Source organism: Sorex fumeus, unplaced genomic scaffold (assembly GCF_029834395.1).
Source record: "Sorex fumeus unplaced genomic scaffold, SorFum_2.1 ptg000047l, whole genome shotgun sequence".
NCBI lineage: Eukaryota > Metazoa > Chordata > Mammalia > Eulipotyphla > Soricidae > Sorex > Sorex fumeus.
Window position 1 is genome coordinate 39,329,149 of NW_026606104.1, and position 11,480 is coordinate 39,340,628.

The 11,480-nt window shown below is 58.6% G+C and overlaps 1 protein-coding gene across 1 annotated transcript in view; it reads left to right on the forward strand.

Annotated features, from left to right (window-relative positions):
- The window catches only part of ZBTB40 (zinc finger and BTB domain containing 40), a 67,498-nt gene extending 59,335 nt beyond the window's left edge, over nt 1-8,163 (forward strand). Inside the window, exons 14-19 of the mRNA XM_056122968.1 lie at nt 196-360; nt 2,600-2,814; nt 3,937-4,099; nt 4,611-4,697; nt 6,162-6,388; nt 7,968-8,163. Coding sequence (XP_055978943.1) covers nt 196-360; nt 2,600-2,814; nt 3,937-4,099; nt 4,611-4,697; nt 6,162-6,388; nt 7,968-8,162 — 1,052 coding nt within the window. The 3' untranslated portion in view covers nt 8,163. The remainder of the gene's footprint in view (nt 1-195; nt 361-2,599; nt 2,815-3,936; nt 4,100-4,610; nt 4,698-6,161; nt 6,389-7,967) is intronic.
- Nucleotides 8,164-11,480: the final 3,317 nt, after the last annotated feature.

An 11,480-nucleotide genomic window follows, 5' to 3' on the forward strand; every position in this document is an offset into this window, starting at 1 on the left:
GGTGACCGGGAGCAGGAGCACATGCTGAACCCCCTGGCCTGTGACCAGCCATGTTTGTGAGGTGCCATCGGAGCGGACGGCTCCCGTCTCCCGCCCAGTATTTCACGCTAGCTGTCATTGAATGTCCTCTCTCTCTCCCGTCGCGTTTCCTCTCTGCCTGCCTTGGGGTGCGACTTTGTTCTTGGCTGTTTCCAGGGAAGATGTACGCGTGCCAGTACTGCGACGCTGTGTTTGCCCAGTCCATCGAGCTCTCCCGCCACGTGAGGACACACACTGGAGACAAGCCCTACGTCTGCAGGGACTGCGGCAAGGGCTTCCGGCAGGCCAACGGCCTCTCCATCCACCTGCACACCTTTCACAGTAGGTGCTGAGATTGTGGAAGTCGGGTCCTGGGTGCCAGGCCTGGCCCTGAGAGGGCTGGTGACAGTCATCGCGGGCTCTGTCACCTGCCGGGACTATGCTGTGACCAACCCTTTCCCTCTCCCACTTTCCCGTAACACCCAGAGTTCCTTGGAGAAAGTCCCCACATGAACAGGCGCTCGAATGTGAGATGCCCATTTCTCTGCTCAGGCTGTTCCCTTGTCTTCCGGTTTAGTCGGCTTGGTTCAGTTTGGCCTGTAGAGACAAATTATGGTGACAAGGGAGAACTTCGGTAGCAGACGGGTGCAGTCCATTGAGCACCTCTCCCTCCCCACCCCCTCCTGCCTCTCCCACCGTATAGTCACACCCACCTGCCCCCTTCAGAGCAGCCCAACGCTTTCAGAGTTTCCGTACCCCAGCCTCAGTTGTGCCCGCCACACTCCCCTCACAACCTTCCGCCCCCCTATCCCCTTGCAAATGCCGGGACTGCCCTCTCCTTCCTCCTCTCCCAGAGGGAATGCCGACACAGATGGTGCGGGCACAGGCAGGTGACAGCCCTGCGCTCCCATCCCCATTGCATCCTCTAGAGGTGCCGGGGAGGCGCCTGCCTCTGACCGCTCTAGCTGCAGCAGGACCGTGCTCAGCACCCCGGGACTGGGCCCTACCCTGTGCTGACTCTGAAGAGAGCGCATTAGCTTCCTACATCTCTCACATCCCTTCTGTAAGCCAGGGAAAAGAGTGCTCCCCGCTGGGCTGCTGGGAGAGGAGAGAGACAGCACTTACCAGCACGACGCTCCCACCCAACCTATAGAAAGGGCCCACGTCAGGCCAGATACTCTGGTGGCAAGGGCAGCATGGCCATTGTCCCATCAAAGCCTGCACCTCCGCCTCTCCCCGCCCCACCCCTGTTCTTATGTGCAGGATTCATGCTATTGCCTCACAACCACGGTCTCCATGTCCAGAGAGTCGAGCCTATCCAGAGACTTTGCCACAGCCCCTCTGTGCCGTGTTTGTAGCTGGACACAGGGCAGTCCTGGGGGAGAATTAAAAGGCCACCCACCCCTCTCTCCCGAGGAATTCACACGACTGTCCAGACTGCCGCAGGCTGCCACCCAGCCCCAGAGCCACAGTATGATGGCCTCTCCGTCTTTTTTAAGCGGCCTTCTGCGTGTCGTCTCCCTTCCTGGTGACAGTGCATGGTAGTCAGGAACTGGAGGAGATGCAGTGCTCAGGATGGAGAGAACCCAGAATGCTTTGCGTGTCTCGGCGATGTCTTCGGCAGCAGGCCCCACTTGAATTGCCTGTTCCTTGCCGGTTTCATGCAGCCACATCATTGCTCAGAGAGAGCAGCTTCAAAGTGTCTTAAATGACAGCGTAAAACTGAGATTGCAGGAGCTCATGTCCACAGGGAAACCAGTTAATGATACCAAGTGCTGCTTCATGTCAGAATTCTGGAATTAATCGGAATCACTGCACACGTAAGACTGGCTTGCGAGCTGGCCCTTTCTTATGAGCAAAGGATTTTTATTATTAAAATATTTTGCTTTCAGAGAAAGACTGATGCTTCCTGCCACGGGGATGGCAAATGTATTCATGATCCGTGTTTGTTCTTATTTTTTGAGGCCTCACTAAAGAGTTGGCGTGTCCAATTAAGGATGTCGCTCAGAGCTCGGCCTTAGGATTCAAGCTGGGATTGGCGACCCTCGGTCTCTCATTTCCCACCTATGCCACCGGACACCCGAAATCTTGATTTCCCTGACCCGTAAAGATAGGACTGAGGATGGGAGCTAGTCACAGGGATCCTGGAAGGATTCGTGAGCTAATATTTGCAAGGCAGTTAGAGTGTGCTGGCCACGTGGTACTTGCCAAATACCACCGATGTTTTTATTGAAATGTTCTCACTGTGGAGTCCCGCCTGGGGTGCCATCATTCTGCTGAGAGCAGGGGGAGTGGAAATGATCCGGGAAGGTGCTGGAGATCTTCACAGAGAATCAGCTCTCAGGAGCCCCCACCACGCAGAAGGGAAGGGCAGTGGCTGTATTCCCTGGGAAGCCGGGGTGGGACTGGACTCGGGGGCTGTGCAGGGAGGTATTGCAACCCTCCCCTCAGTGCTGCAGAGGTGGCTGGTCCTGCAGCCCGAGGAGCGGGCTTCCTGCCTGGATATCTGAGACCCCATTGGCCCGGTCTTCCATCTCACCCCTGGCACCTCTTCCCTCTGCCCCTTCCTCTCGCGGCACAGACATAGAAGACCCCTATGACTGTAAGAAGTGCAGGATGAGCTTCCCCACGCTGCAGGACCACCGCAAGCACATCCACGAGGTGCACTCCAAGGAGTACCACCCCTGCCTGACGTGCGGGAAGATCTTCAGCGCCCCCTCCATGCTGGAGCGGCACATGGTCACCCACGTCGGGGGGAAGCCCTTCAGCTGTGGGATCTGTAACAAGGCCTACCAGGTGAGCCGCCGCCCGCCCCACCCCTGATGCACCGGGTGGCTCAAGGAGCACCTCTTCTCTCCTGGATGTGACAGTGTGATTCTCTCAAAGGGCACTGACTCATGATGACTCGTGATGTGTCTGGAACAGCATCTGGGGGGGACACTGGAATGGTCTGCGTGTCAGAGGTAGCCTCAGGTGCAATGAGGGGAGGTTCACTATTAGTGTTCACTTAAAGGTAGATTTCCAGGAGGGCCCGGTGGGTTTGGGAACACAGGAGGGCTTCTGCAGGCACGGAGAGTCTGTGGGTATCCCTGTCACCAGCCACATGCAGTGCTCAGAGTCCAGAGGACCCACTGCCCTGTGCATCTGGGGACCCAAGGCTTGGCCACACTGCTGGATTTGCCTTGTGTGGGTCGTTGCTTCTTAAATGCTAAGGCAGGACTCTATCGTTCCATCTGAGAATTCAGTATGTGCTCAGAGTAAAGCCCCAGGTAAAAGGAATAGGCAGCCGCTGCCACATGAGAAACTCGAAAGCCATCAAAAGGACCCGCGCCCTGCCGGCTGCTGTAGACGCGGCCCCACGGCGAGAAGCACTACCTCCAGCATCACCCAGCATACGGCCAAGCCCAGCATGGTGACTGGGTATCGCAGAGCTGCATCTCAGGCTCGGGGAACTCACGGGACAGTCAAGGGTGTCCCTGCCCTGCTCTGGAACCCAGGAAGGAGGGACGTTTGGCCCCAGAGCAGCACGTGCCAGCCTCTCTGTGGTGCGTGGGCCTCCGGGGAGAGAGACAGACGGAGGGCCGTGATGTGCCTCCTGGTCCTGCTGTTGACAGTCCTGTGGCTCTGCGCAGGTCAGTGTGACACCTCTTACGAAGACCAGACACGAGTCCGTCTGTGTTGTCTGCGTCCCCACATACTCACTGTGAGGACCAAGAGGCCCCTGCCTGGGGGATCATCCGCAGCCACGGGAGCCTGCTTCCCTGAGCAGCCCCCCTCCCCATTAGCAATGGGGGCTGGGGAGGGAATCCAGGCCTCCGAGCCTCCCCCAGAATGTTTCCTCTCTCTCTCGTGAGGGCCTTGAGCACTCTGTTGCTGGCAGGAACATTCTGGGACTAACGCTTGCCTGGCCTCTTGCAGCAATTGTCTGGCCTGTGGTACCACAATCGAACGCACCACCCTGACGTATTTGCGGCTCAGAACCACCGCTCCTCCCGGTTCTCCTCACTGCAGTGCAGCTCCTGTGACAAGACGTTCTCCAACACCATGGAACACAAGCGGCACATTAAAACAGAGCACGCAGGTAACACCGGGGTGCCGCCCAGGGGCGCTGACAAGAGGCTTGGTGATGTAGCAGCCATGCCTCTTGCCCACTTCCTGCCTGAGTCGGGGGCTGGGGGAGCCCTAAGGATGCCACTCGGCTCCTCTCCAGTACGGCTGGGGTGCTGAGGGTCTCGAGCATAGACGTGGAACAGTGCCCCCTCCTCCTAGGCCAGGGTGAGCACATAGCCTCAGCACTAACAGCCTCGTGACCTTGGCAGTCAGTCCACTCCCGCTGCAGGCAGTGCCCGTCAGTGGGCAACCAGCAAGTGTCCCCGGAGTGCAGGCTCTCTTCCAGGCTGTGGGGTTTCCTCACTGCATCCTCACAATACCCCTGCATGTGTCCGGGTCTCGGGGACCAGGCCAGGGGCTCCTCACCAACAGTGTGGGAAGTCCCAGGCCCTGGGTAGATGCCAATCGAGTGTTAACCACCGCTGTGCCGCCCTTCCCCCCCACCCCCACCCCCTCACCCTGCCTCCCCGGATGCTGTGCAGATGTGAAGTTCCACGAGTGTGACCAGTGCAAGGAGCTCTTCCCCACACCCGCGCTGCTGCAGGTCCATATCAAGTGCCAGCACTCAGGTCAGTGTTCGTCTCCACCCACGGCCCCTGGGAGACAGGGTCAGTTCAGGTAGACCCTCACAGGCCGGCCAAGACCCAGGTCTGTTGGCACACAACCGGTAACGTGAGGCTGAGCGCCACGGGGCCGCCCCTTCGCCGTGGCGCCTGCAGTGCATCAGGCTGAAAGTGCCTCCAGCTCCGATGCGCGTTTTTAATGAGCCATTAAAAAAGAAAAACTACTGGCAATTAAACCATGCTTTCCTATCATTTAGAATTTATAGGTTATACTGAGTGCGGCGTTAGTCTTAATTTGACATAGATGTTTATGCTCTCTTGTGTCCGTACATAAAAAGGAGAACATAAATAAATGGAGAACATAAATAAATGGATTAGGTTGAGATCCAGCCTCTCCGCTTTGGTCAGACTGTCCATGTGCCTCCTCTCCCCAGTGCTGGGGGACCCGGAGCCACGCAGGAAGAACCCGGCCTGGTCTCTCGTGCCCTAGATACGCCAGGCCACTCCTGGAATGAGTCTAGCTGTCCATCCAGTCCTCAGCATCTGGAACCTTATCTCCCAGCAGGGGCCCACTCCCATCTGCCTAGGCCTCCCCCTCACACCTCACACCACTACCCCCAGCCCCGGGCAGTCAGAGAGATCCTGACCCAAACTTCTGAGGCATGGACTCTGGGCTGAGTAGCGCCAGCATCGCCTTCTGCGGGGGACAGAGGGTGGACTTGGTGACACAGACTGGCCTGACATGGATGCTAAGAGAGCCATGGCTTCAGGGCCTCATTTGCCAGGTGCTTCCAGAATTCTGCCCATTATCCTTATTTGCTCAAGCGGTAATGTCTCCATTGGAGACTTTGTTGTTACTGTGTCTGGCATATCGAATACATCACGGGTGGCTTGCCAGGCTCTGCCGTGCGGGCGAGATACTCTCGGTAGCTTGTCGGGCTCTCTGAGAGGGGCGGAGGAATCGAACTCGGGTCGGCCATTTTGGCTGCATGCAAGGCAAACGCCCTACCGCTGTGCTATCGCTCCAGCCCCTTATTATCCTTTTTTTTTTCTTTTTGGGTCACACCCGGCAATGCACAGGAGTTACTCCTGGCTCATGCACTCAGAATTACTCCTGGCAATGCCCGGGGGACCATATGGGATGCTGGGAATCAAACCCGGGTCGGCCGCGTGCAAGGCAAACACCCTACCCACTGTGCTATCACTCCAGCCCATGCCCATTATCCTTTTCTGGTACACAGCATGTGCTTGCCACTGAGCCAGCCCCATCCTCAATCCTTTTTCTTTATCTTTTTTTTTTTTTTTTGGTAACTGAGCGGTTCCCCTAAAGACGACCTCCAAACTGCACTGAAGTCAAAGCTTCAAGGGCCACAAAACCCATCTGCCTCTGTGCTCCGCTGCGCTCCTGGGGCCTCCTCTTGGCCCCGCTGCCCACCGCCTCTGACCCCACCTCCCCTGTTCCCTCTGCAGGCTCCCAGCATTTCCGCTGCCTGTACTGCGGGGCCACCTTCCGCTTCCCCGGGGCGCTGCAGCACCACGTGACCACGGAGCACTTCAAGCAGTCGGAGAACACCTTCCCCTGCGAGCTCTGCGGGGAGCTCTTCACCTCCCAGGCCCAGCTGCACGCACACTTGGACTCGGAGCACCCCAGGGCCACAGGCACGGAGGCGCCGGCCACCACCCCCCAGATGGTGCAGGTGACTCTGGGGCTGTGGATAGGAGGGTGGGTGCCTGCCCAGGGTACCCAGGGCCACTGGGGAGGTGCTGTCACACAGCCAGCCTTTCTCTCTGGGGGCTCACTGGTCCCATCCAAACCAGGGCCTCTTGCTTGGGCTGCCCACAATAATAGGAAGTGCGGGTACCTGGGCGAGAGCCTGGAGGAAGGAGTTCCAGAAGTGGGCCGGGGAGATGGCTTAGCACATCCACTTGCACACTCCTGGCCGAGGCCTACTCAGGCTGACTCCCGTGAGCACCTCCAGGATTCACGGCCCAGCACCAAGCCAGGAGAAGCCGGGGCTTCCCTAGGTCTCTCCTCCCATCTTGCACGCTTGCTCCAGCTCTGGGCAGCACTGAGGAATGTGCAGGCCTCTGGGAAAGGAGAAGGGTGACCTTCCCAGGCGCCAAGACTGTCAGCTCCTGCCCCCATCTCTAGGCAGGTGGGCAGGGTCAAAGGGAAACTCGGTTCATTCAATCAGCCACAGCCGGGGGTGGAGCTGCCGAGGAGGAAGGACTTGCCTCCCTGCCCAGCCCCACAGAGCCGTCAAGAGAAGCCCGATTCTCCCCAGCTAGAGCTGCCCTGCTCTTATTTTCTATGTCAGAGTTCTTGGGAATGCAGCCTTCGAGGGAAACAATAAACAGGCTCCATTGCCAAAAGGAAAGGGGAGAGAAACGGTTTGGGAGCTGCTGTCAGTGACGTCGATGGGCCTCTGTCCCAGCAACACGCTCCCTTCCGCCCACTCCGTCCGGCTGGCTCTCCGCAGATTCAGGCAGGACCTGGGTGAGAGCCACTGGCCAGTGTCCTGGACCTGGGTGGACAGTCTCGGACCCTGGAGGCAGGTATAGAAAGGGGGTGTGGCCGTGAAGATCAGAAACAGGTGCTGGCCGGGCGGGCTAAAGAGGGTCGCTGACACGAGTCACCTTCCAGGTCTGTGGATAGCCTGGAGGGATAGTACAGGGGGTATACAGCACACGGCAGAGCCGGGTTCAATCCCCGTGGCCCATAAGGTCCCCTGAGCACTGTCAAGGAGTTCCTGAGCACTGCCAGGTGTGAACCCAAAACAAACGGAAATCACAGTTCCCCCCACCCCCCCAATCCAGCCTTCATCCATGGCCGCGTGGGCTCCCGTAGATGCCCGAGGACTCGGCCTGACGGGCTGTCTTGGTCAGGCGGAGGCTGTCGGTAACTGGTCCTTGTGCCAAGCGTGAGACCCGCCACCCTCAGTAGCATTCCTTTCACATGGTACTTGCCTCCAGAGTGTCATCTCAGCGACAGGGAAACCCCGTGTGAGGAACGGAGCCAGCGTTCTCCAGCGCGTAATCACAGAGTCCGGCGCCCCAGCCGGCCAGCGCGCTGGGCTCGATGATAGCAATTTGGCGCCCAGAGTTATTTAAATTGTTCGCCTGCCTTCTCTTTTGCATCGCTGCCGCGTGAGACGCGCCTCTTCCCATTAGGCGCGTGTAATTGCTCTCCTCAGGTGAAAACATAAAGATCATCATTACGGCCCGAGCCGGGCGCCGCAGAGCTGCCCCCGCAGCCTCACCCACTCTCCCTTTCAGGTGATCCAGAGCGCGGAGCCGGGGGCCCCCGCGGAGCAGGTGATCACGCTGGAGGAGACCCAGCTGGCCGGCTCGCAGGTGTTTGTCACCTTGCCAGACTCGCAGGCGCCTCAGAGCAGCTCCGAGCTGGTGGCCGTGACCGTGGAGGAGCTGCTGGACGGCACGGTGACCCTGATCTGTGGGGAGGCCAAGTGAGCGGCCCGTGCGGTGAGGAGAAAAGTGCCTCTGCCTGCCCTCGGCACCCCCGGCCCAGCTGCCTCTTAGCCCAGTGACAACTGAGATGGCCTCACCCAGGAAACTCACAAAGTGTCGTTTTCCTCTGAGTTCTTGGCACTGTCGCCTTGTCTCCCTCTGCCTGGCTGCCGTGGCCTCAACAACACTGACCACCCCCGGGAGCAGCCCAATGAGCGGGTGGAGGAACGGGGGCACAAGGGGATGGTGAGCCACCCTCCCCCCCCCAACACACACACACACACACACACACACACACACACACACACACACACACGGCTGAAAGCTGCCAGTGCCTTTTGGCTATTTAAAGAAAATAAGAGAAATGAGAAAAGCAGCCTCAGACCATCCAGGGACCCCGACCTTCAGCCTGTGGCCCTTTCCTCACTGCCCTCACTCTCCCATCTGCCTGGGGTCCCCCACATCCACCCAGGACAGCCCCGAGTTCTTGCTGCACCCCCACCTTGTCAGGAGGTTTGGTCCTTCCCCTAAAGACACAACTTTTAGGGTTTTATTTTGTGTGTGTGTGTGTGTGGGGACAGCTGATGTAAGTCACTCCACCGTGGACAGGCGCTGCCCTGGGGCATTCTCCCCAGGGCTCTGCCCCTCGGGGCACTCTCTGCCACCGTCCCCCATCCAGGGGATGGCAGGGCCAGGGAGCTGTACTAGATGGGCAGATAGCCGACATCCCTGCCTGCCTGAGCAGCCTGCTGGGGCCCTACAGGTCAGTGGCCCTTTGGAGTCTGGATTTCACAAGGTTTTTATGTTCAGCTCCCAAAATACCATCTCGTAATTAATGGTTTGTGAGATCCATTATGAAGTGCAATGAGATGGATTCAGTACCAGCCACTGGGAGGGACTGACAGGCATTTTTGATTCCTTGATGCCCCGAGGTCAGTGTGGCTTGTACAGTGTTTGCTCCCCATGTAAGATCCCGCCATGTAACCCCTGCTGCATGGGGAGGGGTCCCCACCTGAGTCTCGGCCCCCTGAGGCCGGTTTGCAGAAGATGGCCCTTCCTTTCTCTCTGAGTGCACTTCACATCATCAGGTACAGGGCGGTGGAGTCACTGCACAGTGCTGGAAGGGCAGCATGTGGAGCCTTAACAGTGCCCAGTGCGTCTTCTGGCCAGGCCTCGGGCAGCTTCCTCCCACCAGCCAGCCCCCATCTCCAGCCCCCTAGTTCCTCCTCTGCCAGTTGTGCCCTTGTTTTGGTTGGCGACTACTCAAGCTGACCCCATCTGGGCCTGACCGCCAGAGAGATCTTCAAAGGAATGTTGGTCTCAGAAGCCAAGGACTGGCCAGAAGATGGTGCTCAAGCCTTGAAGACTCCGTCTCCGTGGACAGCCCTCACTCCTCTGGTCTGGGCCGCTCTTGTCCTCTCACGGTGTGTCCTGTCCCGGGAGCTATCAGGCCAGGAGAATCCTGGATCTGCAAGTGACTGACAGCTCTTGGCTGTCCCCATGGCGCCAGACAGAGCGCAGGCAGAGAGTGGAGTGGCCTGTGCTCTCGCAGTGGCCACGGCCACAGCTGGAACTCCAGCCCCAAAGCAGACTAAAAGGCATGAATTGCAAAGGGCCTGGAGGAAGGGGATCTCTCCTTGCAAAGCCTCCTGACTAGGGCGGAGGGCTGCATGCGTGCCTGCTGCAGGCCTGGGCTCTAACCCCAGCACCACATGGTTCCCTGAGCACTGCCAGGTGTGACACACAAACCTCCCCACCCCCCACAACACCAAACCGAAAAACAAAAATCTGACTAAAGAACAGCTCTTAAGTTCTCAGCCCCAAGTTCAGCTTCCTCACGAGCCACAGAAGCTTTCCTCAGGCTTCTGATGGACCCTGGCCCACGGTGCTCACAGTGACCACCATGCAGAGAAGCTGCCCCATAGCTGTGCCCCTACCCTTGGGGCTTTCATAGCAGGTGGAGGTGGCTACCCCGGTGACGACTGCTGCACCGACAGCAACTCCCTTGGCTGCTCCCACCCCAGTGTGGGTCTGTTGCGGGGGGACCTTTACTAGCTCTGCCTGGCCACTTTGCCTTTGCCCCCACTTCTGCCGCAGGGGCACTGTCCTGGCCGTCCTCTTCCTGGTGCACGATGCTGGCTCTCCTGGGGCAGCTGGGTTCACAGCCCCGTTGCCGTGAGCATGACTTGGATCCCGGGTCTTGTTCACCGGAACCCTCAGTCTTCTGTCCAGAGCTCATAGTGCAGCTGGTCAGGCAGATTCCTTGTCCATCTCAGCCTGTCGGCATGATGGGGCACCCTTGGACCAGTATGTCCCCAGGAGACCCTAGTCCCCAGGAGACTGAGTGCCGCTAAGGAGGTGGAGACGTTCTACCCAGCTGTCTCTTCCGTCCCCAGAGCCGTTCAACCCTGCCACTCAGGAGTGCTAAGGAAACAGCTCTTTCCTCACGGACCCCAGAAACAATTAGCTTCATCCCCAAGGAAGAGTTCACAGCAGGGGCTGAGGCTTGAGATGGGCCTGATCAAAGGGGCTGGGCGTCCCCCGGGGCCTGCCCCAGGGTTCAGATCAGGGACACTCCCAGGACTGAGAGATGAGAGGGGGCCCTTGGAGTTTCTCAGCCAGTGTTGATATGGGAGGGCTGTGCCTTTAAGACACGTGTGTGCCTGAGCTGTGTGGATGGGCTGAGTGATGGCGGAAACTGCTGGCCACCCATGGAATGGGAACACACGGCATTTTTATTAAATTGGGGGTCGGGGGGCAGCTAGAGAGCATGATCAGATACTTTGATACTGAGCAAAACGCTGAGCGTGATCAGATACTTTGATACTGAGCACATACTTTGCAAGCAGGAGTCCCAGGTGTAATCCCTGGCACTGCAGAGTGTGTCCCGTTCCCCCCCCCCCCCCATGAATGAATTGGGATGTAAAGTGAAGTGCTGAGACACTTGCACCAGTTGCCACTCCACCCCAGTATGGGATCAGCTGCCCTGACCTGTTCTGAGCCCAAAGCATCCCAAGGGCACTCGGTGAGACTGGCAAGAAAGGCAGGGATGGGTGGTGCAGAAAGGGAGCTGAGGCAGGGGCTGGTCTGGTCTTGTTGCCGCAAGGAGCAGGGGGCTGGACGCACTCAGGCTAAAAGCACAGAAGCACAACCCAAACAAACCTGTGCATACAGGTGTGTGTGGACTTGGGGGCTGACGGGGGAAATGACCCGCTGGGAGGCTGGAACTGTAGCTCAGTGTGCGTGGGGCTCTGGTCTGAGCTCCACCCCACCGGCTGGAACTGGCGGCCCTTGTGACCTCGGCGTACTCCCTAATCAACG